The sequence below is a fragment of the Camelus dromedarius genome, chromosome 6 (genome assembly GCF_036321535.1).
Source record: "Camelus dromedarius isolate mCamDro1 chromosome 6, mCamDro1.pat, whole genome shotgun sequence".
NCBI classification, from domain to species: Eukaryota; Metazoa; Chordata; class Mammalia; order Artiodactyla; family Camelidae; genus Camelus; species Camelus dromedarius.
In genome coordinates, this window is record NC_087441.1 from 12911243 (window position 1) to 12936332 (window position 25090).

At 44.4% G+C, this 25090-nt stretch overlaps 1 protein-coding gene across 20 annotated transcripts in view; it reads left to right on the forward strand.

The window, feature by feature from the left end:
* SYNE1 (spectrin repeat containing nuclear envelope protein 1) overlaps window positions 1-11074 on the forward strand; it is a 427973-nt gene extending 416899 nt beyond the window's left edge. For 17 of the 20 annotated variants that reach the window (XM_031456562.2, XM_031456561.2, XM_064486564.1 and 14 more), the window contains 3 exons: window positions 771-863; window positions 2254-2312; window positions 10104-11074. In XM_031456562.2, coding sequence (XP_031312422.2) covers window positions 771-863; window positions 2254-2312; window positions 10104-10344 — 393 coding nt within the window. In that variant the 3' untranslated portion in view covers window positions 10345-11074. The remainder of the gene's footprint in view (window positions 1-770; window positions 864-2253; window positions 2313-10103) is intronic. The other 3 variants (XM_064486565.1, XM_031456573.2, XM_031456574.2) reach the window with 1 other exon arrangement.
* Window positions 11075-25090: the final 14016 nt, after the last annotated feature.

Here is a 25090-nt window from a genome sequence, read left to right on the forward strand (position 1 = left end):
CTCTTGTAATTGTTACTGCTCACCCTGCTACCACCACGATTGTGGCATTTTATTTCACCCTGTTTATTTGGAATTCGTGTGTTTTCAGCAACAGCTAGAGCAGATCACAGCCCACTGTTGCAGTTGAGTTTCATATTCAGACCTTAGAGGGTATGAATTCTCCTGACACAGACAGCAGTTCAATCATAGAAAATGTTCTCTGCTTGCTTTTATTCATTCATTCATTCATTCATTCAATCTGATGCATCAAGGTAGTCATGTTGGTTTTGAGAAATGCGTTTGCAGGTACAGAGATGCTTGGTAAGACCTCAGACATTCATGGTGCAGTCCTGTTATGGACACACAAGCACGTTGCCTTTCTAGAAGCATGCAAAGGAACAATCTCCTTCAAGTAACAGCAGTGCCAGAAAAAACACAATTTGTCTGATGCTACGAGGCAGGCTCCTGGATGACTGCCTTTTGTTTCTAACCTCCTTCACTTCAACTCATTCACATCCATGTCACTAGAGATAATAAAGCCCACAAGCGGCCCAGTGATAACGAAGCTATACCTGTATTTTCCAGAAGGACCCAACTCACATCCAGGAAACCCCAAGACACTAGAAGAATTAGGTTCTGTTCCTCCTGCAGTGATCTGGTCCTATTTTTCCCAAGGAATGGTTTGACTTTTATGAGGGATGGAGGAGGGTGGGTGGGAAGTACTTTGCAGATGACAAAGCCGTCGTGGCTGTGGGTCATGGAGTCATCAGAGGCATCCATTTCCCACGTAGGATCTGTCCTCCTGGTCTTCTGCTGATGAACTGGACACCTCAGGATCTGTGAGTCCTACATCGGGAAGAAGTACCCCAAACAGACAGAGAACGGTAACTTTCCACTGGTCACTTTCCGTTGGCCTGCGGGAGGGAACGCTGGGGCGCCGCAGGGCCTGTGCCCCCCAGCAGGGTCCACAGGCTCTCCCCCTGCCACGCGGCGGGGCTGACATAGCAAAGCGCTGTTTCCTCAGCCCTGCTGCACACCCTTCCTAGGTGCACTCAGGGACGGTGAGAGCAGGTAGCTCTGTTTTTCAAAAGCGTCAGGGTTCAACGTGCAGTTGGTATGCAGGGAGACAGATGACTTTTCTTGCCCACAGGGCCATCTCTAGAATGGTACAGCCTGGTCCCCTTGGTGGGCCCTCCCTTCAAACCACCTCCGCCATGGTCCACCTGCACGAGGGAGGCTCCACTTAAAGGGGCGCCTCAGCCAGCAGTGGGCAAAACTGTGAGGGGCTCATGAGACCATTGAGTTTATAAGACAAATGGAAATTCTGTTGAGTCTTAAGCAGAGAAGCTCCTGAAGGTGGTCTTGAAGGTTTTCAGTGATTGTATCGCCCCCTATAGTGGCAACAACTCAAGGTGCCTCACCCACGAGGCCTGTCGGGGGCATCTCCCTGGTACGCGAGGAGGAGGAAGAGACCAGCTCGGCCCCTGCTACCCTCTATACCTTGATTTCTCTGTGTAATTTAGAAGCTTGTTTTTTGTTTGGTTATTTTTTTTTTGTCCAGCTTTATGATTATATTCATTTTTATTATCATTCCCTTGTCCTTAGTTTTTAGAAGGATTGATTTCATGTGTACTTTTTTTGTTGTTGTTAGAAACACTTAAGTTCTATGCTGATAAATGTTATTATCTTCTTAGGATTTTTTTTTTTACTACATTCACTAGTTTCCTGTAGATCCTAGTTTAAGAATGTGAAGGAATACTGGCTTTTCGAGTCAAATTTTAGCCTTTATTTAAACTTGAGTACTTGATTTGTTGGGTCCCCATCACTCTATGCGGAATAATCTCATGCTGCTATTATTTTTGACCTACCAAGATTTTTAATACTGTTCCAGCATTCTAGAAGATGAAAAATATGCCAATCTTTGAAATACATGGCATTTGAATTTCATATTTACTGTAAGTAAACAGACAGCAATCTTTGGATCATGTAGAGTCATTTGTTCTTCTACCATGAAAAGTTGGGAGAAATATACGACATGTGACATGAATGCCCAAACCGCAATTTATGTTTCTTCAATGATGAGTATCATAGACGTAAATTGATTTCACTTCTTCAACCAAAGAAAAGCCAGTTTCCTTGATTTCATGGGTACTGATCATTTCATTTGATTTATTTTTCCTTTGCTGCACTTTTAGTTTAATTTTCATCAGTAGCTTGTCTTTATTTGCCTGGACTGAACATTCTTCTTTCTTTACCCCTGTTCATTGCAAACAGCCACGAGGCAAATGTAGTCTCTCACAGCCTGGACCCTCTGTCAACAGTCCACATAGCAGGTACCTTATTCTCCTGGTTTCCACACTGTTCTAGAACTTCAAGAGGATGATGAAAATTGTCCATGATTTATGTAGGCCTGTGTCTGGTCTGCCTCAGGGTAGTTGAGAAATTACTCATTTCAGTCCACACCCTTTTCTCATAAATTCGGAGAGACTTTTCTAAGTGGAAAGTACAAGAAAATCTCAGAGCATAAAATGTTTGGACCCCACCAAAATTTTGCTTAACTATACATAAGGCACCTGGTCCTTTTCATCAAGCGGTATTATTCTGTGTGCGCGTGAAGCTTCGATGCAACCGGTGGCCCAGCGCCATTTGATTCATGGCAGAATTTTGTCATCCTCTTTATTTCTAGATTTTACAATAAGACAGGTAATAGATCAATGAATTATTTTACCATTCCCAGACCCCACAAATCTGAATAAAATATACTAACACCCCCAGCCTTTTCTTTTATTTTCATGTTTTATCCAGATTGTGGGTTTGGGATTCTCAAAACGGCTAGCCCTAACCCGGGATTACGGAACATTTCTAAGCACCTTCTCTCTTCCGCTTATCCTCGGACTTCTCTTCAGCCAGCACACTCAGTCAGCCACCTTCCCGACACTTGGCAGGCTCTTTCACTCTGGAAACAGGAGCAATCAGTGCCCCTGCAGGGGAACCTCCAGAACCCTCCTCCCAGCCGCCCCCTGCTTCCCGCCTGGCTCCCGGCGCCCCCGTCTCTGCTGTTCGCAGTGCTTTGCCTTTGTTGCTGTTGGTGTGATGTCTGTGCTCCCCGGCCTTTTCACTAATCAGTTCATGCCCCCCATCCCCCGACAACTTTTTCAAAATGAAAACACTGGCCTTGGAAGCGGATTCCTTCCTTCCAGTCGCAGGCAGCTCACTGTGAAAGTACTTTGCCCCTCTGGAAACTCCTCGCCACTGAGCTGGAATCTCAGGTCCTGGAAGGAGGGTGGGGGAATGCGGAAGCATCAACAAACCCCGAGTAACAGCTGGAGCGCTCCAGCTGCGTGCTGGAGGGACTGGCTGTTGCGTCTGGCCGTTTCCACTCAGCCGAACGAATGCAGAATGGATTTTTGACGTGCTTTCTGGTTTTAAGCTTCCCTTCACTATGTTTTGCTTTTTTATTTTTTCTTTCCGTTTGGTTTGATAATAACTTGGGGGGTTTTGATTCTGATTTTGGGGGGATTTTTTGTTTTGTTTTTGTCCATAACAAAATATCAATAATGAAACATCGATAGACAAAAACTCACAGGGATTTCTGAAGATAATGATGGGCTTGTACTGGTACTCTGATGTTTCCTTAGCCCCCTGCAAGGAAAGACATCAGGTACACTAGACAGATCACTGTTTTATATAGTCTGTCTTCTCCCCACAGTGCTGATGTGCTATGAACAGAGATATGTCCACAGCATTCCTTTGGGGATACCAGAGATCAGTTCTTTGGTTGATAGAAATAATGGTGATGAAAAGGGGAAAAGCTCTTATGTCATTTGCAACATCAATAGCAACCACCCTTTGGTTCCTAAATTTCACATCGATCCGCTCCCCTAATTCTTTCAAACAGCCACACAGGCCTTCCAAAACGTCAAAGGCCTCGTGCCTTAAGGGCAGGAAGTGCTTCAACATGTCTCCTCCTGGGGCTTTGCTGCTGGGACAGCCACGTTCTCACTGTGACATTTGCAAGGCGCCTTTCAGCTCTGCTCTGTCCAGCACTGTTTATTAACACCCTTCTGAGCTCACAACTCAGGGTTCACTTTGCTGCTTAGCGGACCTGGAATGCAAGCGATCTTCCTCCGAATGGCAAACATCATCAAACACCTTGGCAGACAGGTTGTGGTTGAACATTCTTGGACTTCCCAGCTCCTTGGCACCTTTGTTGGGGGTGCATCCAACCTGGACAATGACAGGGAGAGTCTGCTGGGAAAGAATTAACTTCACTCACAATCCCGGCTGTTCACACATTGAGACTTGAGATTACCTGGCGTTTGATCTTGCACTGGTTCAGCAAACTTGAAAGGTTATGGCAGAAGCACAAACAGTTGAGAATGTTGACCCCAGCAGTCTGTGATGGGAAAAATTTAGGCATATATTGTTCCTGAGAGAGGAAAGAGGCTGAGTTGAAAGAAACTGAGTCATTAGTTGGGAGGGAGGGTTCTTACATTCTTTTTCTTATTTAAAGTCAGATATTGATAGTGTCAGTTGCTTGCCTACTGTGTATTTCAGTTTGATTTTATGATCACTGTTCTGTGTCCTCTCACCTAGTATTCTAAGCCTACACATGGATTGATGCCAGGGTTTACCATACACCTACTGTGTTTAGGCCCCAGGCTTACAAAATTAATACAATATTGTTCTTGCCATCAAAAGACTTGCAATATGTCAGAATCTAGAGATCCCCTAAATTAATGACAAGGATCTCCCTTAAAATTCTAAACACTTGAAAAACATCTGAAAGTATGCTTTCATAATAACTATTCACAGTTTGGGGGGATTAAACATATTTAAGGAGCATGCTCTTTGAAGCTATATTTGTGATGGGCCAGCTAACTCCTTTTGACCTAAAATTGTCTAACCCAATACCCAGTAACTCTTCAAAACTCTGCTGTGGATTAGTTGAAGTTGACCAACAGGAAGATTTTACCCCAGTTTCCAGCAAGGCAAAGGCATAATTGCTCTGCAGTCAGAATAGAGTGAATTGATGACTTCTTTCCAAAGCTGGGAATTGTAAAATGCAAAATTTTCCCTGGGCACCTTTCGTCTCTGGCACCTTCTAGACAGAGAACTGAGGTGGAATGAGAAGTGGCAAATGACTGGCTGAAACACTAAAAGGGAGGGAAAAAAGGCCTCATTTAAAAATGTGCTCAAGGGAGCCAAATATATTTAAGCAAGCACAGTGGGGTTTTTTGCATGTACACCAGGGCTTCACTATAAACACTACTTAATTTCTTGTGGAATTTTTTTTTTTCAAATCCATTCTGTCAGACTCCACCCTGCGGATTTATTTATTCAAAGGTCTCAAAGTGCCTCAGCCTAGAACAGTCTTGCCCCTGGGGCAGGCTGGACACCCTGGCTGAGGATAGTTACAGGGTAAGGCTCTAATACGCGTCTTTTATATTTTGAGGTATGCATTCCCAGAGTTTCCCAGGAGCAAGTCAGACACTTTGGAAAATGCATCACATCTTTGAAAAGCAATGCTATAAATCAGGAACATCTCCCTGGACGAATAGGCTGAATCCAGCAAAAACGGGAAAGGTCTGAGTCAGCACACTTATGCTTTAATAATCAGATAATCATGACAAGTTGCTGACATTTGTTTAGCACTTGCTCTGTTTTAAGCACCATGCTAAGTGCCGTGTATCTGTTACCTCATGTAACCCTCCCAGCATGTCCACGGCAAGGCTGCAGTCCCAGTTTTACAGACAAGAACGCCAGGGATCAGAGGCATGGAGATTTAGAATTTGAACCCAGGTCTCTCTGACTCTGGATCCTACCTCGTTCACCACTCTGCTCTACCGAAGGGCTGTTAACGGGTAGGATTCTTTAAGCAACAGTTTCAGGCCTGGGGTTCCCATGGGTTGCCTGGGATTGCATAGGACTAACCAGAATGTTCATCTTGGAGTAAAAGGAGACTGAAATCCTAAATGGCTTCTGGGCATTTGTCTTCTGGATGACATATGGAAAGAACAAAGGCCATTCACACAAGAACAGGCAATAAGATCATAGACAACCTAATACTTGCCCCCAATAAATTCCTGTCCCTCTGCTGCCCGTGTTTGCTCACAAGTAACAAAATGAATTGAAAGTGTCTCTTCATTTGGGCTTAAATGAGGTATGCCCAGAATTAACTCATCTTATTTCCTTGAATATGTAGGGTTTTTGAGATGAGCCACACTCTGCGTGCACACAATTCAGGCTTCTCACAACTCTTGGCCATACTTCCTTTTCTGCAGTGTGTTTGTATCCGCTGCTCCCTCTCCTCCATCCTCCTCCTCTCACAACTAGACTTATTTTGGGAAAGAGATGAAACAGCTCCCAGGCCATGATTAATCCCCAAATTTGTGAGGTGAGTGAGAGAAATAATCAAGTAAACATTTACTGGTAGAGAACAAGCATGTTTTCTCTGGACAGAATTATCTGAAATATCTCCACTGATTAAGTCCCTTCAGTAAGTTCACACTTACAGTTTTTCTTCTATCAACACCACATCCGTGGCATCTACTTATGGAATAAACCGTTGGAGAGTAATGAGTAACCAGCCCATGAATTCTCTTTGTTCTTCCCCTCCTCAATTTCCCAAGACTCTTGAAACTTAGGTGATTTTTAGGTCAATAGATTAAACATTAAAAGTACCCTGTTACTTGATATCATTAACCTGTTTGTACTAGAAGATCTTGAACAGGTTTACCCGAAAGAAGAGGCAACTTTGGGCACGTTGAAACCTTGGTAGTTGCCCCAAGCAGGTGGCTTCTTCTGTTTTTTTCAATAGAGAAATCGGACATTTCCAAGAGCAGTCAACTGTATGGAAGCTCACTAAGCACTGTGTGTTCTCTTTGCCCCTGTTTCAGCCCATTATTTCTCCCTAGGTTGGCATTCTTCAACATTAGAAAGCACACACTAAATAAATTGTAATAAGGAGTGCTCTGATGCTGTTCAGTGTGCCGTGTCCTTCCGCAGAGCCTGCAACATCGAGCCCGTGTGCCAGAGGGTGCCCTTTCTAGCTTTCCTCAGGAGCGGGCTAGTCAATATGTAGCTCTTGTTTTGATCTTGATCTTTGGCTTAATCACTCAAAGAAGCTAATAACTGGCAAGTAAGGGCTCTTCAGCTCTGTCAGACTGTTACTATCAATTATATACATAAATCTTCCCATCGCTAAAGTCCTTCAGTGACTTCTAAAGAAAAAGAGTCTGTTAGAAATCTCCCTCAGTGGCTTTAGGTCCTGAACGATGAGGAAATGTGGGGCTGTCTTTTGTGCTTTGGCTGTGACTCAGACAGGTGATGGGTGGAGAGTACTGCTTGCCAGGGCGTATTTTCAGGTCACGGAAAAGGTATATTGAAGAAAATTTCAATCCAGAGCTCATGGGTAACGATCCCATCCCTCTCCAGACGCTTGAAACCACTGAATTCGTAACCTATCAGAGCCAAAAAAGATTTTAGGATATGAACATACCCTCATCTTTGCAAATGAGAGACCAAATTACTTGCCCAAGATTGTACCACTGCCTCAAAGCAGAGCGCCTCCTGTCCACGTGCTGACTTGATAATCTGTGTAATACTGTGAGGCTTTATGATTAGAGCACTTATTTTATTTTGGGGGGATAATTAGGTTTATTTATTTATAGATACATATTTTTAATGGAGGTACTGGGGATTGAACTCAGGACCTCACGCATGCCACGCACACGCTCTACCTCTGAGCTGTACCCTCCCCAATAGGGACACTTATTTTAGACACGAGGAAACCACTCACCTCCAGGTATATTAGGATGCAAGCATTGTCTTCTTTGCTTCTACAGGTGAGATATCTGTGACATAAGTGTGACCTCGATGATGGGTTCATGTCACCAAACAAAGCATACAGAGAGTGTGGTAGGCAGGGCGTTTGGAGCCCTGAGTTCCTGCACGATCTCTTCCTTTCATTGTGGCTTTGGGGCAGGTCATTCACCCTGTCGATAAGAGCCCAAGTTCTGGGAGGTGAAAAACCAGAGCTGAAATCCTAGTCCTGCCACCTGCTAGCTGTGAGACCTCAAGCCCATTCTCTTACTTCTCTGTGCCTCCCCCTCGTCGGCTACAAGACGAAGGTGCCCCGCTCCCTGAGGACCGCGGTGGGGACTGAGTGGGAGAACCCAAGACAAACGCTTGTGTCGCCCGGCAGTTAGCAGGGTAAATGTTGACTCTCCATAGCTACTTATCCACAGAATTAAAGATGGGTTAGATACTCTCTAAGGCCTTATCTCAACCCGAATACTTCCCAGCTAGGTAACTAAAGAAGCTTCTGTTTAACAGATAGGTGCCTTACTTCTTTCATGCTTTACTAGATCTTCACAAAATATCTGCTTTGTCCTGCTGAGCTCTTTAGGAATAACTCACTGGTCTTAGCATAAAGGCAGTTAGTCAGTTTGACCACTAGATGGTGACTGAACTCTTGTGGCCTCCCAGCTGGTAGACCGTGCTGACCGATTAGTAGAAGACATAAAATGTGTCTACTATGGAACTTGCAGATTGGAAGACCCCTCTAGTCTAATTTGAAGGGTTTGAAGAAGAAGTTGCAGCATAGGGGTGAAGCGAGTTGCTCGAGGTCACACAGCCGTTCGTTGTAGACCAGAGAAGAGCGCAGGCCAGGGTAGACCAGGTACGTGTGTTTTCACCCCACGACAGGGGCTGCAGCAGAGGCACAGTGTCGCACGCGGCTGCCCGGGCTTCTGCAGGGCCAGTCTGGCCTCACGTACTTCTTTGATAGTTTAATAAGAGAGTTTTGAGTAGCTCTTCTGTTCCCTTTTAAGGAGATTATGTCTTTTTTTTTTATCTTCACATTTATTTTCTTTGGTGCCACTCCTCATCCCTCACTGACTCCAGTGGAATCTGTTTTTAGAAATTAATGACTACTAGGGGAGCCAGTGACGTGTTTTCTTATAAGATAAACGTACAGAGTAACCAATACAGTTTTCACACCATATTTCTCCAGGGGCCTCACATTCAGTGTCTTTACCAGCACAACCATTAGAGAGTTCACAGTAGGTATGGTGGCATGTGTGTCGTCGGTACCTCTATTCTTTTTGCTTCTGTGATGTTGTGTGTGTGTGTGTGTGTGTGTGTGTGTGTACAAAATTCCTCTTGTAAATAACATTTCTTTCTTCATCTTTTCTACTAATAACCAATCAAAACATTAATGGGTGCTCACAAGAGAACACAGTGCACCCCACCCAGAACCTACTCCATGGTCAGCCTGTCACAGTCAGTCTTTCTTAGGATTCCTGAAATTCAGGCTCCATCTCTAATGCACCACTTACAAGGAGTTGGGGCAATTAAAGGAGATAAGAAAACTAGGAATTTGAGTCTTGAAGGGGGCTTCAGAATGGCAGTCTGTCCTCAGAAAAATCATGTCCATTTCCCAAATGCACAGAGCTAGTGACAGACGGATCAGCCTAGAATCGGTGTCATTCAACACCAGTGTTGGGCAGACCGACTCCACTGCCGTCCTGTTCTTCCAGCTTTGCAGCCCACTCATGTCAGGGCCGGTTGCTGACTCAGTGCAAGATGAAACCAGGGTATAATCTCAGATTAATTAGACTTCATGGGTCTGTGCTATTCTTGTCCTTGCCACGTGGATTTTGGCACATCCAGGACGGCTCGATGGGAGGGATATGTTGTGTGAGCCTGACGGCAGCTCACGTTGCCTAACGGTGCTCCTGGTAGTCTTAAGCCACAAATGTACTGCATCAAACATCCCCGTTTTAATTACCCTGGATCTGCTTAATTTGTGCTGGTAGAAGGCGTGTGGAGCAGTTATCTTTGTTGATGGAAAATGTTTTACCAAATTAAGGGGTGGGAATTTGAACCCAATTAGTTACCTTCAGTTGACTGACTAAATGTTTATTTTCCATCAGTGCAGTTTCCAAACAACTCTTCATTTGGTGGTGGGGAGATCACCTGGGCTTACTGCAGAAGGCTGGCAGCTCACTGCCAGGCTGGGTGGTGTCTGGCCCGACCCTGTTAGCTTCCAGGAAGGTGAGGAAGCAGCCTCCATCCAGCACTGGAGATCTTTGAGTTATTTATGTCGATTCCTCCCTCAGGTCCATAAAAGGTGGCTCCGATTCCTCCCTTTCTGAGCCCCAGCCAGCTCGGTCCGGCCGAGCCTTCCTGTTCCGGGTCCTCCGGGCGGCTGTCCCACTTCAGCTTCTGCTGCTGCTTCTCGTCGGGCTCGCCTGCCTTGTGCCAGTGTCCGAGGAAGACTACAGCTGTGCCCTCTCCAACAATTTTGCCCGATCATTCCACCCCATGCTCAGATACACCAACGGCCCGCCTCCACTCTGAACCAAGCAGGTGCCGTCGGCGGCAGTGCCGGGAGCACAGGGAGGACCTGGCCGAGGGCAGCCCTACAACTAGCAAGAAGAGGACCTGAATCTTGGCAGATGCACTCGGGGTGGCAGCTTTAGCTCACCTCCACATCCCACGTGTGTGCAAATCGTGGCTTTGGAGGTGGATGATAAACAGTGACGAGAGGAGAGCAAATAGTTGCGGGAAGGTTTGGAAGGGTCTTTCTTTGAACCTGAGCCTCAGCACAGAAGAGATTAAGGACCTCCAATGTTCCCTGGAAGCACAGACTCATTCTGTGCATCCCCAGGGACTTCAGCAGACCATCTGGGCAGCTTTCCCACAGTGCTGCTCCATCCAGTCAATAAAGGATGCTACCTGAGTGCCGTGTCGGCCTCGAACAATCTACCAACCAACCAGTGCTGATGAGATTTTAGAACCCTGTAACATACATTTTTTAAGAGCTTATATGGCAACTTCCTTTCTACCTTGTTTTCCTTTGGGGCATGATGTTCTAACCCTTGCTTTAGAAGCACAAGCTGTAAATCTACAAGGCACTTTTTTTAAGTATAAAGAAGAACTGGATGTAATAAATAAGATCATGGAAGGCTTTATGTGAAAAAAAAAAGGTGAATGTTAGAGTAAAAAAATATTTATGTATGTACAGTTTGCTAAAGCCAAGTTTTGTTTGTATCGATTTCTTTGCATTTATTATAGATATTATAAAATATTTTGTCTGTGCTTTTTATTGTCCCTGAAGAAATGACTCTCAGTTTCCCTATTAAGCAGGCACTTATCAGAATGCCACTCAAATTATCTTTTTTGTGGAATGAATGAAGCTGAAACAGAAGTACATTAAGGAAAAAGGATGAATGGAGGTGGTGTATATTTAGACGTAAAGAACTCCAGATGATTCCTTCTCCCGCCTCCTTGCACAGCCAATCACATCTCTTGGCCTCTTGTTCCCCAGCATCTTTCATACTCTCTTTTCCCCTTGGCACATTTGGAAGAACCTCCCATGCCACTTCATCCCAAGGGTATGCAAAAGCCATATGAATTTTCCTAACGCACTCTTGTTCAGATCCCTTCTTTGCTCCAAAATCTTCTGTTTTGATTGTCTAGCAGAAGAAATATAATTTAAGTCTCTCATTCAAGTCTTAAATACAATAAAGATTTTATTCTGCCTCTCTAATCTTGCCAACAAGTGGCCCTCAAGGAATTGTTTGGTGCTCATGTTGTTTTAATCCGCCATTTAATAATCAGACAGGGAGGATTTATATGAAATCCAGGCTTCAGGCTTCTCTTGAGAATGGAAAGCTTACGTGTCCTGGACACATATTTCTACATGACAGATAATTTGCTGGAATGACGTGGCTGCTGTCCCTTGAAGAGTAGAAGGAGACAGTTTTTATGTTTGCTCATATACATGATCAACCACTCTCATTGCCTGTACCAGCTTAACTTCTGTAGGTATTTAGTTTACAAATCCTGTTCTAAATTGAGAATTTAAACCAAACCAAGGTACTCAGAATTACCTGGAACCGCCGTCCATAGCTTCCATGACGTTCGTAGCCTGAGTGCCTTCTCAGCTAGGGGTCTGGAGGTTTATTAGGTTTTCTGATTTCTGGGCTCACTGTAGATCTTCCAATTCAATCTCTGGGGGTACCACCTGGGAGCTTGCATTTTAACCAGATGCCTGAGATGATTTTAGTCCTACTAACTGTTGAAAAGCACTGCTCTGTACCTTCTTAGCTTCTTCTTTCTGTTCTCACTGCTCCTTCTCTCCCACCGCACAAGACTCAGCTCACGAGCCACCTGCTCTCTGGAGACGTCCCAGGTCACTGCTGGACGGTACTTAGACTTCCCCCGACTGCACTTTCCTCCTGCGGCATTTCTGTCGTACTCGTTCTGCTGTCGGGCTGTTCCTGTCGGCTTCCCCCTGGAATCCTGCCCAGGGAACAGATCGGAGTTAGATGTTCTTCTCTCGAGAAGACAAACCTGAGTGTAGTGTTTCCTGTCTTCCTGCTTCTGGAAAGACTGTAAGCAGCAGTGGAGATTGGAGTTGAAGGATTCCCTGTGCCCTCATCTGAGATGGGCCCCTCTTCAGGGCTCGCTCTTCCCTCATTTCCCCGTTTCCCCCACTCCAAACACCTGGAAGTCATGGCCTTGCCTCCAGAGCAACCCAGCCCTTCAAGAGACACATTGCCACCGTGATGGAAGTCACCACATACTGACACATAGTCACGGTGAGGGCCAGCACAAAGGGATCTCAGGGCCGTTTCTCCTCCACATTGCAGTCAACTGACATCACACATTTCCCGTCACAGAAGAACCAAATGCTAAATGTGGCTGAGAAAATAGTTTGGCTTTAAGAAAAAGGTTAGAGTCCCATTTGTGCCTTTCTAAAATCCCCTGCGGAACACTGAACAGGAGGCATCATGTGCATTTCTAGTAAATTTTGTGAAGACTTGAACAAAAGAAGGTTGGAACGGGACAGAAGAAGGAAGCCCGGGTGAGTGTAAGCATTGAAGCCACCCGGTGACAGTTTTCCCCAGATAATGATGTGACCAGTGGAGCAAGGACCCTGCCAGCCACGGATGAGACTAAGGAATCTGTTTGATCCCACACACTCTCGCTTGGCTCCTGAGGGAGGGGACACATGGTCACATTAGGAGCATCCTCCCTGCACCAGCAGCTTTGTGACAACAGAGAAAGAGGAAGTACGTTCAGCGAAGGCTTTGTGGACGAGGTGGGGGCGCTGAAGGAATATTAAGGGGCCAAAAGGGCACTGATGGCTGATAAAGAGGCCCTCACCTCTGGAGCAAGGACTGTCAGGAGCCCTGCTGCCGCCTGGATCTGTGCAGTGTTGTCCCCAGAGAGTGATGGGTGAGGAAGAGAAGAGCAGAGGGATGAGCCGCCGATTAGGAAGGTAGGATTAATAATCTCTGAGTAATGAGATCTTCACAAGCAGACAGAAACTGTTAGAAAAGCCAAGGAGAGAGAAAATCCATAAAGCTAAGGATGGAGAGAGAAAAGGGAGTTAGAAACTAGAAGTAGTGACTTAGTAAGAAATCCAGATAGGAGTGAAAGGTTTTGGTGGAAACTCTGCCTGGGGAGCAGGAATGTTGTCTCCTGGAAAATGGGGTGGCGGCAGCTTCCCTTGTTTTTGTAAGAAGTGAAAAGCGATTCCTTCAGAAGATTTGGTTGGGCAGTTGAGCAAGCTGAGCGCTGAGATTTACTGTAAAGAGGCAGGTTGGGGAAGACAGATTTATAGCCTATGTCCCAGGGCCAAATACTAAGAAATTAAAGCTACAAAAGTTTACTGGCAAGCCACCTAAGAGATTGTAAAGCAAAGAAAGGTGGAGCGCAATGATTTATGAGAGCCGGTCATGGCCGGAAAAGCGAGATGTCGAGCTGGTCTGGATGCTCCCGAGAGCCGTCCCAAGAGCTGGGTTCTCCACCCGCTACCCACCAGTCCACCATCACCAGCACCAAACATGCCCTTAGGGAATTGTGCGGAAATAATACATTCTCAGAAGATATGCCGATTAGGACCAGAAACACCCAGGCAGAGCAGCATCCACTCATGCCACACGTATGGAAGACCCACCTAGGAGCAGGGACTGCTCCAAACTCCTCCAGGGTCAAGTCTTAGCTGGGACCTCATCCCTTCCTGTTAAATTAGCATTTAAAAGTTCATCGCTGGGATTTTGACATACAGGAGCTTCTGTATTTTCCTCCACCAAGTCCTGAAACTTGGGATGAAGGATAATGAGGACACTAGAAGGGAACCAAACAGAAACCATCTCTAGCCTAGAGGAGAAAAGGGGGATTAAGCCTGTGAGATCTGGCTTCATTTTCGGTCAGCAGATTTCCTCTCCTTTTAACTTCCTTGTCCACTGGTTTACGTTGTCATGGGATTTGTTTCTGAAGAGTCTGTGGAAGTGGAGGCAGGTGGAGTGGTTTACAAGCCAAGAGGCAGTATCTGCATAGGTGCAACACTTAGATGTTAATTCGGGTGATGAGAAGAGGTGTTTTACTGAGAGTGGTCATTTCAGTTTTAGGTTTAGTAATAGATTGTGATAGTGGTGGCTGCCAGACCCCAAGTAACCCAGAGATAGTGAAACTTAAAAGGAATGATTTTTATTTTTCAGTTCCTGGCTTCTAACTCACCCCTTTCTCAGAGTTTAAAATATCCACTGTAGGGGAGGGTATATAGCTCAGTGGCAGGGCGCGTGCTTAGCATGCACAAGGTCCTGGGTTCAATCCCCAGTACTTTCATTAAACAATACATAAATAAATAAAAATAAGTGAACCTAATCCCCCCTCCCACCAAAATAAAATAAAATAAAATCTCTTCCAAGAAGCCATTTCGGAATACCTCAGAGGGGCTTAAATGTGGGGGAGAACCCTCATTCAGATGAGTAAGTGAAGGAGCTGGGTGAATTGGGGGCACTTCCAGCAGCCTCTGCTCAGTGGCCTCTGTGCAGGGCAGCTGAGGGTTTCTCAAAAGGAGGGGTGTTCTGTCTGTTGTTGGGCAGAAGGTAGGAACCAGAGGAATTCACTTGAACTCTGTGGTCAGGAAGGAGCATCTTGGAAAGCGAAGGAAGTTGGAAAGTTGAGAAAGGCTAATAAAAAACAGGGTGATACGCTGTAACACATGCTGAACAACGAGGAACATTTAATCTGGGGAGCTGAGGAAGCCAGGGGACTTGGACTTAATCTTTCTAAAATATGAAGGTCATGGTAAAATGAATCAGCCTGGCAAATTTTTTTTAACCTGTTACCTAATACAGAAGCAGGATCATTACTGAATTTGAAAAACCCAGTTATAGCAGAAGAAAGTGCTTCGTAAGCTGTGCTGAAGGCTGCTGCGTTTGATGCTGTCGGTGGTGGAGAAGAAATCCGGCTCTCCCAGCTGAAGAGTGACAGCATGGCCTCCGAGATGTGCGTTCCCAGCCCCTGCCTGAATCCTGCTGGACACATTCTTGAGGCAGTTGCTGGGCTCAGAAAGTGAAGTTGCCGAACAGCTGCCAAGATCGAGAACAGTTCCAGGCACTTACCCCCAACCTCAAATCACCCAGCACAGTTCACTTTCCAGCCCCGACACCACGCCTCCCTGTGGGATTTACAGGTTGACCAGAAACCACAGGGATGCGTTCTGCTACAGGGCACTCTGTCCAGGCCACTGATGTTCCAAGTGTGTTCCAGATCAGCAGCATCAGAGTCACTTGGAAACTTGCTCAGAATGCATGACGTTCAGCTCCAAGCCCCAACCTGGCCCAGATTTCCCCATCATGGGGCCGTTTAATCTCTCCCCAGCTGGTCACAGCGGCAAGCTATGAAACAATTTCCCCAGCCTCCCCCACCCACTTGTGACGTCAGCTTCATCAAATAGTTTTCTATGTAAAACTGGATTTTTATTCTGGACTCTATCCTGTGCTCTTGATCTATCTTTCCAATGCTGTCTTAATTATAGCAGTATATAGTATAATTGATTATGATAATAATGTATTTATATAGTTATATATAAATATAAGGTATATAATAAACAATACAAATACTCAATATCAATATATAACTTAATTCATGAGTAGAGTATATTAGTTACTTTGTTATAAGTTTTCATACATCTTAGGGTTAATCTCATTTCTTCCTTTTTTTAAATATGTGCCTATTTTAAGACTCATTGTTAAAAAAAAAAAACAACCATTTGAATTACAAAAGATTCTCTTGTTTTCCAAAGAAAAATTAACAGTTTCGTAGCTCCCTCTCAATCATCTCCCAATTTGATGTTCCTTTTCTATGCCTTTTGGTTTTCTTATTCAAACAGCACACATATATGTCTTTAAAAATTGGATCTATTTTTAACATTCTGTGATTTGTGTTTTTCACTTAACAATATTCTACAGACATATCAATAGGTATGTGTCCCTCTTCGCTGCATTGGACATCTCAGTATCTTTTTTCAACAGTTCTTTCTTTCCAGATTTTTGCCATCTAAACAATCCTGCAGTAAACATGCCTGTGTGTGTATGCATGCTTATTTTTGTGTGGTGCTGCTTTAATTTCCCTAAGATGCATTGTTCAAGGTGGAATTACTGAATCCAAAAGGTTTGTGTATTCTAAATTTTAATTAATTCTGCCAGATTATTTTCTGAAAAGCTGTAATAATTTACAGTCCCACCTACAGTGGAGAAGAGAACCCTTTTCCACAGACCCTCCCTAAGTCTAGAGCAGTGACTTCCAGATTATGCAAATTCATCCCAAATTATTGATGTTCAAATTCTGTACATTAACATCTTTCAGGGACATTTTTAAAATGTAGAACCCCAGGCCTCACTCCAAACCAAATAAATCATGGGTTTCTGAGTATCAGTATTTGAAGCTCTGCAGGTGATTCTCTAGTGCAGGCTAGTTCAGAAGGGCTGGATTAGATGTTATCTGTCTCCTAAAATATTGCCCAGCTGAGGCAAGAGTAGCTTGTTGTTTTTAAAATGTCCATTTCCGTGACCAGTTTATCTGACTGATGACTGTTCCATTTGTATTACCTCTGTGCGAAGTCTGTTTTATTCTCTACTTTTCTATTTCTCTCATTTTTATGCTATTTCCAAGAAACTCTTTGTATATTAGAAAATTAACCCTGTCTATCATATCATTTGTCTTGACTTTATACAGTTCCTTTCGTCACACAGAAAGCTTTAATTTTTGTGTATCTAATCTGACAGGCTCTTTCTCCTTCGTAGATTCTGGATATTCTATATTGAGACAGCCTTTTCCACTCCAACATTATGCAAATGTTTGCTTGTATTTTCTGCTAGTAGTTCTGTGATCTATTTGGAATTATTTATGTAGCTTCTGTGAAGTAAGGAACCATTTTGTCATTTTTCAAGTAAATAGACAGCTGTCCCAGTGCCGGTCAGGAACAAGACAAGGATACCTCCCGTGAACATTAGTTTTTAGCCACCTGTATGTCATTCAGCACAGGGCTTGTTGAGTAAATTATAGTGCATATGTGAAGTATTTATTATAATGCAATTATTTTTTTTAAAAAGAGATCAATCTATATTTATTTGGGGGAGAGTGTGCCTACCACATATTCTTAAATTTTAAGAAAAAGATATAGAATGGTTTCTATATGCCCTCAGTTTTGTAGAAAGAAAACCCACATTAATTGTTTAAGGCAAGGAAAGAGTTTAGAAAAACATATCTGAAAATCAAAGTTTAATATTGTGAATAGAGGGAGAAACAATTTTAAACACATTATTTAAAATGTGACAAGGAGCGTGGTTTGTTTTTGAGATCCAAATTGCTGCACTAATGATAATAATTTTAAAAGACAAGAAAAAGGTGTTTCTGTTCTTGCATGAGGAGACATTTGATTAGTTTTTAATTAAAAAATATTTTTTGATATATTCAAAATAAAAGATGACAGATCATTTATTAAAAATGGCAGAATCCTAACAGCTGACTCCACTCCAGCTGGTCATCCTGGATTAATCGTTGGTTCCAGGACATCAGAGCAAAGATGGCTCAAGCCCCCAGTTTGAGATGAGAAGGCTCCCTGACCTCAGTACTTGCTGAATCCCCAGGGAAGAGCGATCCTGGGAGATAAGTCCTCCAGACGGAACTTATTTGTTCAGGAAATCCCTCCGCTTTCTGAATCAACACTCTCCTCCTGAAGTCAGTCAGCTTGCAGGTGAGATCAGTCCATCAAGCACAGCCTGACCACCGGACTTGATGGGGGCGGGACACCAGCAGTCACTGGCTTCTTACCCGCTGGTGCCCCATCCTCCCTGACGCAGGTGCCTCAGAGTCACCCTGCTTTACTGTTTCCTTGAAGTCTGCTCCTGCTCAGCAACCTCCTGAGAGAGTCTGCCTGCTAAACCCAGGCTTCGGAGTGAGGTTCAGTCGCTCCTCCCCCACAACCCCTATCAGAATAGGAAACTGATGGGAGAACACAAAGGGCCTGGACGTCTACAAAGTCCTTTTTGTCCAAGACTTATTACAGAGGTCACCTGCAGCCGACAGGTGGGCTCAACCTGCAGCTCAGCCGTCTCCTCACTGTGTGACCTGGGCAAGTTACTTACCCTTTCTGTCCCTCAGTTTCCTCCTCTGTAACATGGGACACTACTAGTACCCACAGCCTGGGGCTGTCACGAGGAATAAGAACACCAGTGCCCGTGCAAGGCAAGTGCTGGGGGCAGTGACACTGACCAGTTGATTGTTCTTTACTCCAGTTTGAAATTGATATTAGAAATGGCTATTGGGAAGAGCTTGCCACATATTCTTCCCACACTAGTTTTTTAACCTTTTTAAGGAGGAGAAAGGCTCTTAGAAACTTGAAAATCCTACTGGTATCAGGGAATCAGCCAGCAGGAACAGACAGGCGTCTTCTGCTTTGCATTTCTGAAGCCCTCCCCCTGCTTCACCAGGTGGCGTTCCCTCAGGACATTAACTTCCCCCACTCTTGATGTCTTCTTAGCTGGGTGAGAGGGAGAGGACTTGTGACCTGATGATGCCTGACAAAGGTCGCAAACTATAGACCAAGATAAGCATCGGCCAACTACAGCCTGGGGCCTGTTCTTATAGGCCCTGGACCTAAGAATGGGTTTCATATTTTTAAGAGTTGTAAAGCAAAAGCTGACAAATGAAAAATTGCTGCCAGCCGCAGTAAGACACTCTGGCTCTTTACAGGAAGTTTGCTGGCCCAAGGGCTAGAGTTACCTCAGAAAAATACCGTCAGTGGCAGGGCTGTCCTAGGTACGGCCCGGAGCCTGGCCCTAAGCCTGTCCGACTCCTTTCTTTTCCTTTTTTTTTTTTTAAATCCGTTTTATTTTTTTCCACATTATTTTTGGGGTGGGTGGGTAATTAGGTTTATTTATGTACTTACTTTAACAGAGGGACTGGGGGTTGAACCCAGAACGCCGTGCATGCTAAGCACGCGCTCGGCCACTGAGCTCTACCCTCCCCCTCAGACTCCCTTCTCCGGACAAGACTTCTTGGAATGACATCCCCACGGGGTTGGCTCAGGGCTTAATCGACTCTCCCACACCTCAGTCTGGCTGCCACTGGGGGTTTTCCCCCCTGGAAACACTTCTGTGGCGTCCATGGAGAATTCTTTCTTTCTTTTTGCCCCCAAGTTTTTTGTTGCTGCTGTTGGATTCTGTTGGGGGTGAGGTGGGGCCAGAGCCTTAATGTTTGTCCTTGGAGTGGAAATGGCATCTTCTTTCATGAGTAATAGGCACAGAGGGTTCTGCTAATCCTCTGGCCTCTCAGAAACGGGGCTGTTCAAGTCCCGGGTGGGGCGCCTGCCAGGTCGCTGGTCCTCGCTGCGCCCTCAGCTGTGGGTGCCGCCATCAGACAAGCAAGACTGCTGGCCCCTTGGCAGGGCTTCTTTGTCAGGGCTGGGACTTCCCTCTGGCAAAGAGAGTGCACACGTGGCTTCCCAGTGCCCTGCAGGTACGGGAGGTGGTGGACCCGGATGGCAGCATAGTATGTCAAGTGATAAACCTTGTTTGTTCAGCGTTTTGGCTCCTTCTTATTGACTCAGTGATTTCCTGGCATGATTTCCTTGAGGGCTTCATCAAGAAGTTTCTTCTCTTGGTGGCCTTTGTGGTACCCCAGAGGTCTCCACAGCCCGGCAAGTGCTGAGAGCTTGAGTCCCTAGTGTCACAGAGAGGTGGGGGCTGGGGATTAAGGAAGACTCACCTGTCAGAGCACTTTACTGGAGACGGGACACAGGAAATTTGAAAGGACATCTCTTTGATTCTTCTGCCTCTGTGCAATCACAGAAAATAAACGACAAAGTTCCATATTGCTTTAAGCTCTCTGATACAGGCTTTCCATTGCTTTTTAATTTTTATTTTATGTTTATTTTTTATTTATTCATTTTTTATTGAAGTACCGTCAGTTACAATGTGTCGATTTCTGGTGTACAGCACAATGTCCCAGTCATGCACATACATACATATAATTGTTTCATTGCTTTTTTAAACCAAGGCCAAAGCTTAGCAGCTTTTGCCACAGGAATAAGCCTGGAGCCAACTGGGGTCTGTCTTTTCGGGGTCCAGGTCTTTCCACTTCCTGAACTCAGGTTCTCATGATCCTGGGCTAGAAACAGTCCCAACCCTGCCAAGTAATTAAAACAAGCTTCTCTATCTAAACCTCTTTTCATCAACCCACTAATATTTTCCCTTATTACCCCCCCTTTTTTTTAGCATTCAAGAATGAATTGGATTGTAAGGATTGTTAATGGGTGTTTTTGAATATTTAATCATAAAGTCAAAGGTGAGTGAATGGGTCATTTGCTCTAGTGAAGCGTCTAGCAGCCCCAGTTTGGCACCTTCAGCCCTTTTCATTTACAAGGAAACGCCGTCTTTGCCCTGGTTAAGCCCCAGAAATCTGTCTGCACCCAGTGTCCTCAAGGGACTGGGACGACACACAGAGCAGCTCCCAGAGGCGGTGGCAGGGCCCCCTCCCACTGCCCGCGCCATCCTCTTGTCCCTCCTGCCTCCCTCTCCAGCCTGTGGTCTGGGGCCCTGGGTCTTGACATGCGCTCTCTCTGGTTGTAAATCTGGAAATACTCAGGAATCTTTATACCTTGCACTGAATTCATTCAGCCCATAAAATGTTTACCAGCTCACAAACCTTTCATTGGCCTTTCCCACAATTATTGATTTCTCACTGAAAAGGCATCTGATGACAGGCCCCAGAGCTGCAGAAAGGCCTTGCGGATCTCTGCAGCTGGAAAGGCACCCAGGGTGCTGTCTCTCCCATTGGCTGGGGGGCTGGCTCTTGGCAAAGCGTCCAGAGCAGGCTGTTTTGTTGGAGTCCCTTCCTCTGCTCCTAGCTGGCCTGGCCCCTGAGGTTAGCCCACCTTTGTTTACCCCAGTGCTTCCTTGCTCCAGTTTTTTGTTTTTTAAACCTTTATCTAATTAAGATGGAAACTCCCATTTTGTCAATTCTAGACAGATGCCAAGTGCCTTGGCCATGACCATGGTCCTGTTCCTGGGCTGTGTGGTAGGAGCTAGTCTTGTGACAAAGGCAGGGAGTGAGCCTGGCCCAGGTACCATCACCCTGAAACAGGTCCTGCTGCTAATGAGGGTGTCACTGCCTCTGACTTCAAGGTCTCAGATCATCAGCTAGAAATAGAGCTTCCCCTGGTGCCAAGGGACAGACAAAAATCACTCGTCAGCTCACCCGAGGCTCCTGGCAGAAACCAGGGGCAGGAAGGGTGCCTGGATGACCTCAGAAACCAAGAGCACTGGCACCAAGTTCCAGTGGGCATTAACAGAAGACATGCTTCTCAAGCTTTCCCACCCCAAGGCCACCCTCTGGGAAGAGTAGGGGGCACATTTCTCCAGAACTTGAGGGGCATAGCCTTAGGCATCCTGCCCAAAGTGCCACATTTCTTTGAAGAGTCACATTTTGCCTTTAAAATTCATGGGAATTTTTCTTTCTACTCATAAAATGTGAATGCTTGTTTAAATACAAAAGTTGTGAAAGCTTGTGTAAATACAAAAGTTACCACTTTCTCTGATCTTGAGTAAAATGTCCTATATACTCTATGACTTTAAGTAACCCTCAGTTTAAGAAGGGCCGATCACGTTTAAAGTCAGGAGGACTGATCCAATGTCTGCCATTCACGAGATTTCTGGTCCTGGGAACCTTACTGAACTGTTAATCCTCAGTTTCCTCATCTATAAAGTAAGGACAATAATGTAGCCATCATAGCTGAAAAGATTACCTGGAAAAATTTTTATAAAGCTAGTACCTGGCATAGTGAAACACCTAATAAATTGCACCTGTGTGCGTATGAGTATAAATATGCATGTGTTGTGTGACTCAGGGTTGAAAGGAAAATCAACTCATTCCATCTGCAGAGAGAACCTCTTCAACCTTTGGGCTTAGAGGTTATCCAGTCCATGCAGAGGTACCTTCTGCTGCAGGAATTCACCCAACCCATACTTCCAGCCAGGTGTCCCAGATTATCTGTAGGCAGTTCCATTAGGAAGTGTATCTCTCTTGAATGAATGTCTCTCCCCTGGCTTTAGCACTACTCTTCCGGTGGTAGTCACAAATATTGCAATTTTAAGCAACCATGAATGTTAACTTAAAACTAGCTTCTTAATGAAAGTAATCTGGTAAGAAAAGTTATGAAAATTTGCAGCCCCAAGGCATCCATTCTGTATTTTTCGAGAAGCAAATCTAAATACAGCAGTTCTGAATTCAAAAGTAAAGGCTTAAGAATATGTCACATTGGAGAATGTGGTTTGGAGCCAGTGTGTGTGTCGATCTACTCCCAGGTAGGCATTCCAACTTTGACAAACTCCAACGGATAGTTTGGTAACTTTCACAGATTGCTAAAAGTTCTTCCCAAAGCTGGATGAACACTGGAAGTAAGCCACGGCACATGTAGACAAGTCTGTTCCTTAGTAGTCCAAGAAGGATAATGAGACGGACGGGGTATATGGAGAGGGTTTCCAGCTACGTCCCCGTGAAGAAATTGGTAAATCTCTGCTCCAAAAAGCAATATAAAGCTGACCGAAACTGACAAAAACAATCATTTCAGCACTCTGCAAAGTGACTAAAGTCATATGACAATGTGAGAGAAGTTTATCCTTGAAAAACTGCTGAACTTTGGGTAAGTACAGAGTGAATCTCTGGCATTCTTGCCTGGGGCTATTCCCATCCCCGACTCCCCCACCACTTTGGTCAGCACCAGAGCAGGACACATCAGAAGGACCAACAGCTTTGCTGCTGTGGCCACAGTCTCAGGCAGCTCGCTGGATTTGGTGGGTGAGCAGGGAAGACCAAGGCTGTGATAGCCTGAGGTTGTGGTTGTGGCTGGGGCAAGCCCATTCCTGGCGGAGTCTGTGAACATGTGTAGCAGAAACTAGAAAGTGCCCAGGCTAGCCCCACACTCTTGTCTGAACCTGCAGGCAGAAAGCTGGGTCAGACCTGAAAATAGCCTGAAAATCAAAGGTGTTCCCCTGTCCACAGGCAGATTCATCAGCCAAGGATAGAAGCCTTACTGGTCCCGGATGTCGGGCAATGTCTGTTCAGTCATTGGATACCCTCAAAGCTATGCAGACACAGGCAGCTCCTAGGAAGTCAGGCTTGAAAATCAAAACGCGAATATTAATTTAAGAACCTAGCAGAAACAGCAGATGCCAAATGCTGTAGGAGAGACAAATTGTACCTATTTAACCCAGGTGAGTTACTAAAGAAAAAAACCACACTGTACCATAACACCAACAGCAGCCCCCTTAGAGGGATCAGAATCCAGAGTGGCTATAATATAGTGTCCAAAGCGTTGTTTGCAATAAAAAATTTTGAGATGTGCAAAGGAACTGGAAGATGTGACCTATAATCAGAAGAAAAGAGGTCAAAAGAAATTGTTTTTGTGTCTCCCCAGATGCTAGATTTAGCTGACAACTCTAAGCAGCTAGGACGAATGTGTTAATATAGCTAACAGAAATCATGTTTGAAGAGTTAAAGTATGACCATAGTGAATCAATAAATAGGGATTCTCAATAAGAGATAGAATTTATAAGAAAAAAGAACTCAATTTTTATCCTGGAGCTGAAATGGATAATAACGGAAATGAAAAATAAAATTCACTGAAAGGGTTCGACCTCAGAGTCAAGATAACAGACCAAAAGAATCAGTTCCCTTGAAGATGGTTGAATAGAAATCACCTAATCTGAAGAACAGAGAGGGGAAAAGGATTAAAGAAAAATGAACAGAGCCTCAGAAACATACAGGACAACGTCAAATGTACTGACATGTATATAATGAGAGTCAAAGAGGAGAGGAGAGAGATGGAGAGGGAGAAAAATTATTTGAAAAAATAATGGCTGAAAACTTCCCAAACCTGATGAAAAACACCAATCTACACATCCAAGAAACTTAGTGAATCCTAAGTAAGACACACACAGGAAGACCTACACCGAAACACATCATGTCATGCTGTTCAGTGAGTATGATGAGAAAATATTGAAAGTCGCAAGGAAGAGGCAACTCATTAGATCCAGGTGAGCATCTAAAGGCTGGAAGCAATGGAGGCCAGAAGGCAGTGAGATGATATAGTGAATGTGCTGAAAACAAAACAAAACAGACAGATGTCCAAGGATTCAACATACAGAAGAAGCATCTTTCAAAAATGAAGGTGAAATAATTAACAGATAAAGATGGAGAATTCGTTGCTAGTAGACTTTCCCTACAAGAAATACTCTAGGAATTCCTTCAGGCTGGAAGAAAATGACACCAGGCAGTCACTCGGACCTGCAGGAAGAAGTGAAGAGCCCTGAAAATGGTAACTATGTTGAATAATATTAAAAAGTCTCTAAATACGTACCTTTTCTCATTTTTGTCTGACTTTCTTTAAAAGATATAAAGTTGTATAAGCCAGCAAATATAATATTTTATTGTTGGGTTCACAACATATATAGATATTTATGACAATAATAACACAAAAGAGAGGGGGAGAGAATGGAGCTATATTGGAACAAAAATTTTTATTTGATTTTATCAAATTTAAATTAGTATTAATCTGAAATAAACTGGATGGGTTAAGATGCACAGTGTAAGAGCAACGACTAAGAAAATAATTTTAAAATAGTAAAAGAAAAAAATCAATAGAAAAATTAAATTAGCACCCTAAAGATAATGTCTTTAACCAAAACAAAGGAGGGGACTGTAATGAAAGAATAGAAGAATGAAAAAGACTGGAGGCATGTAC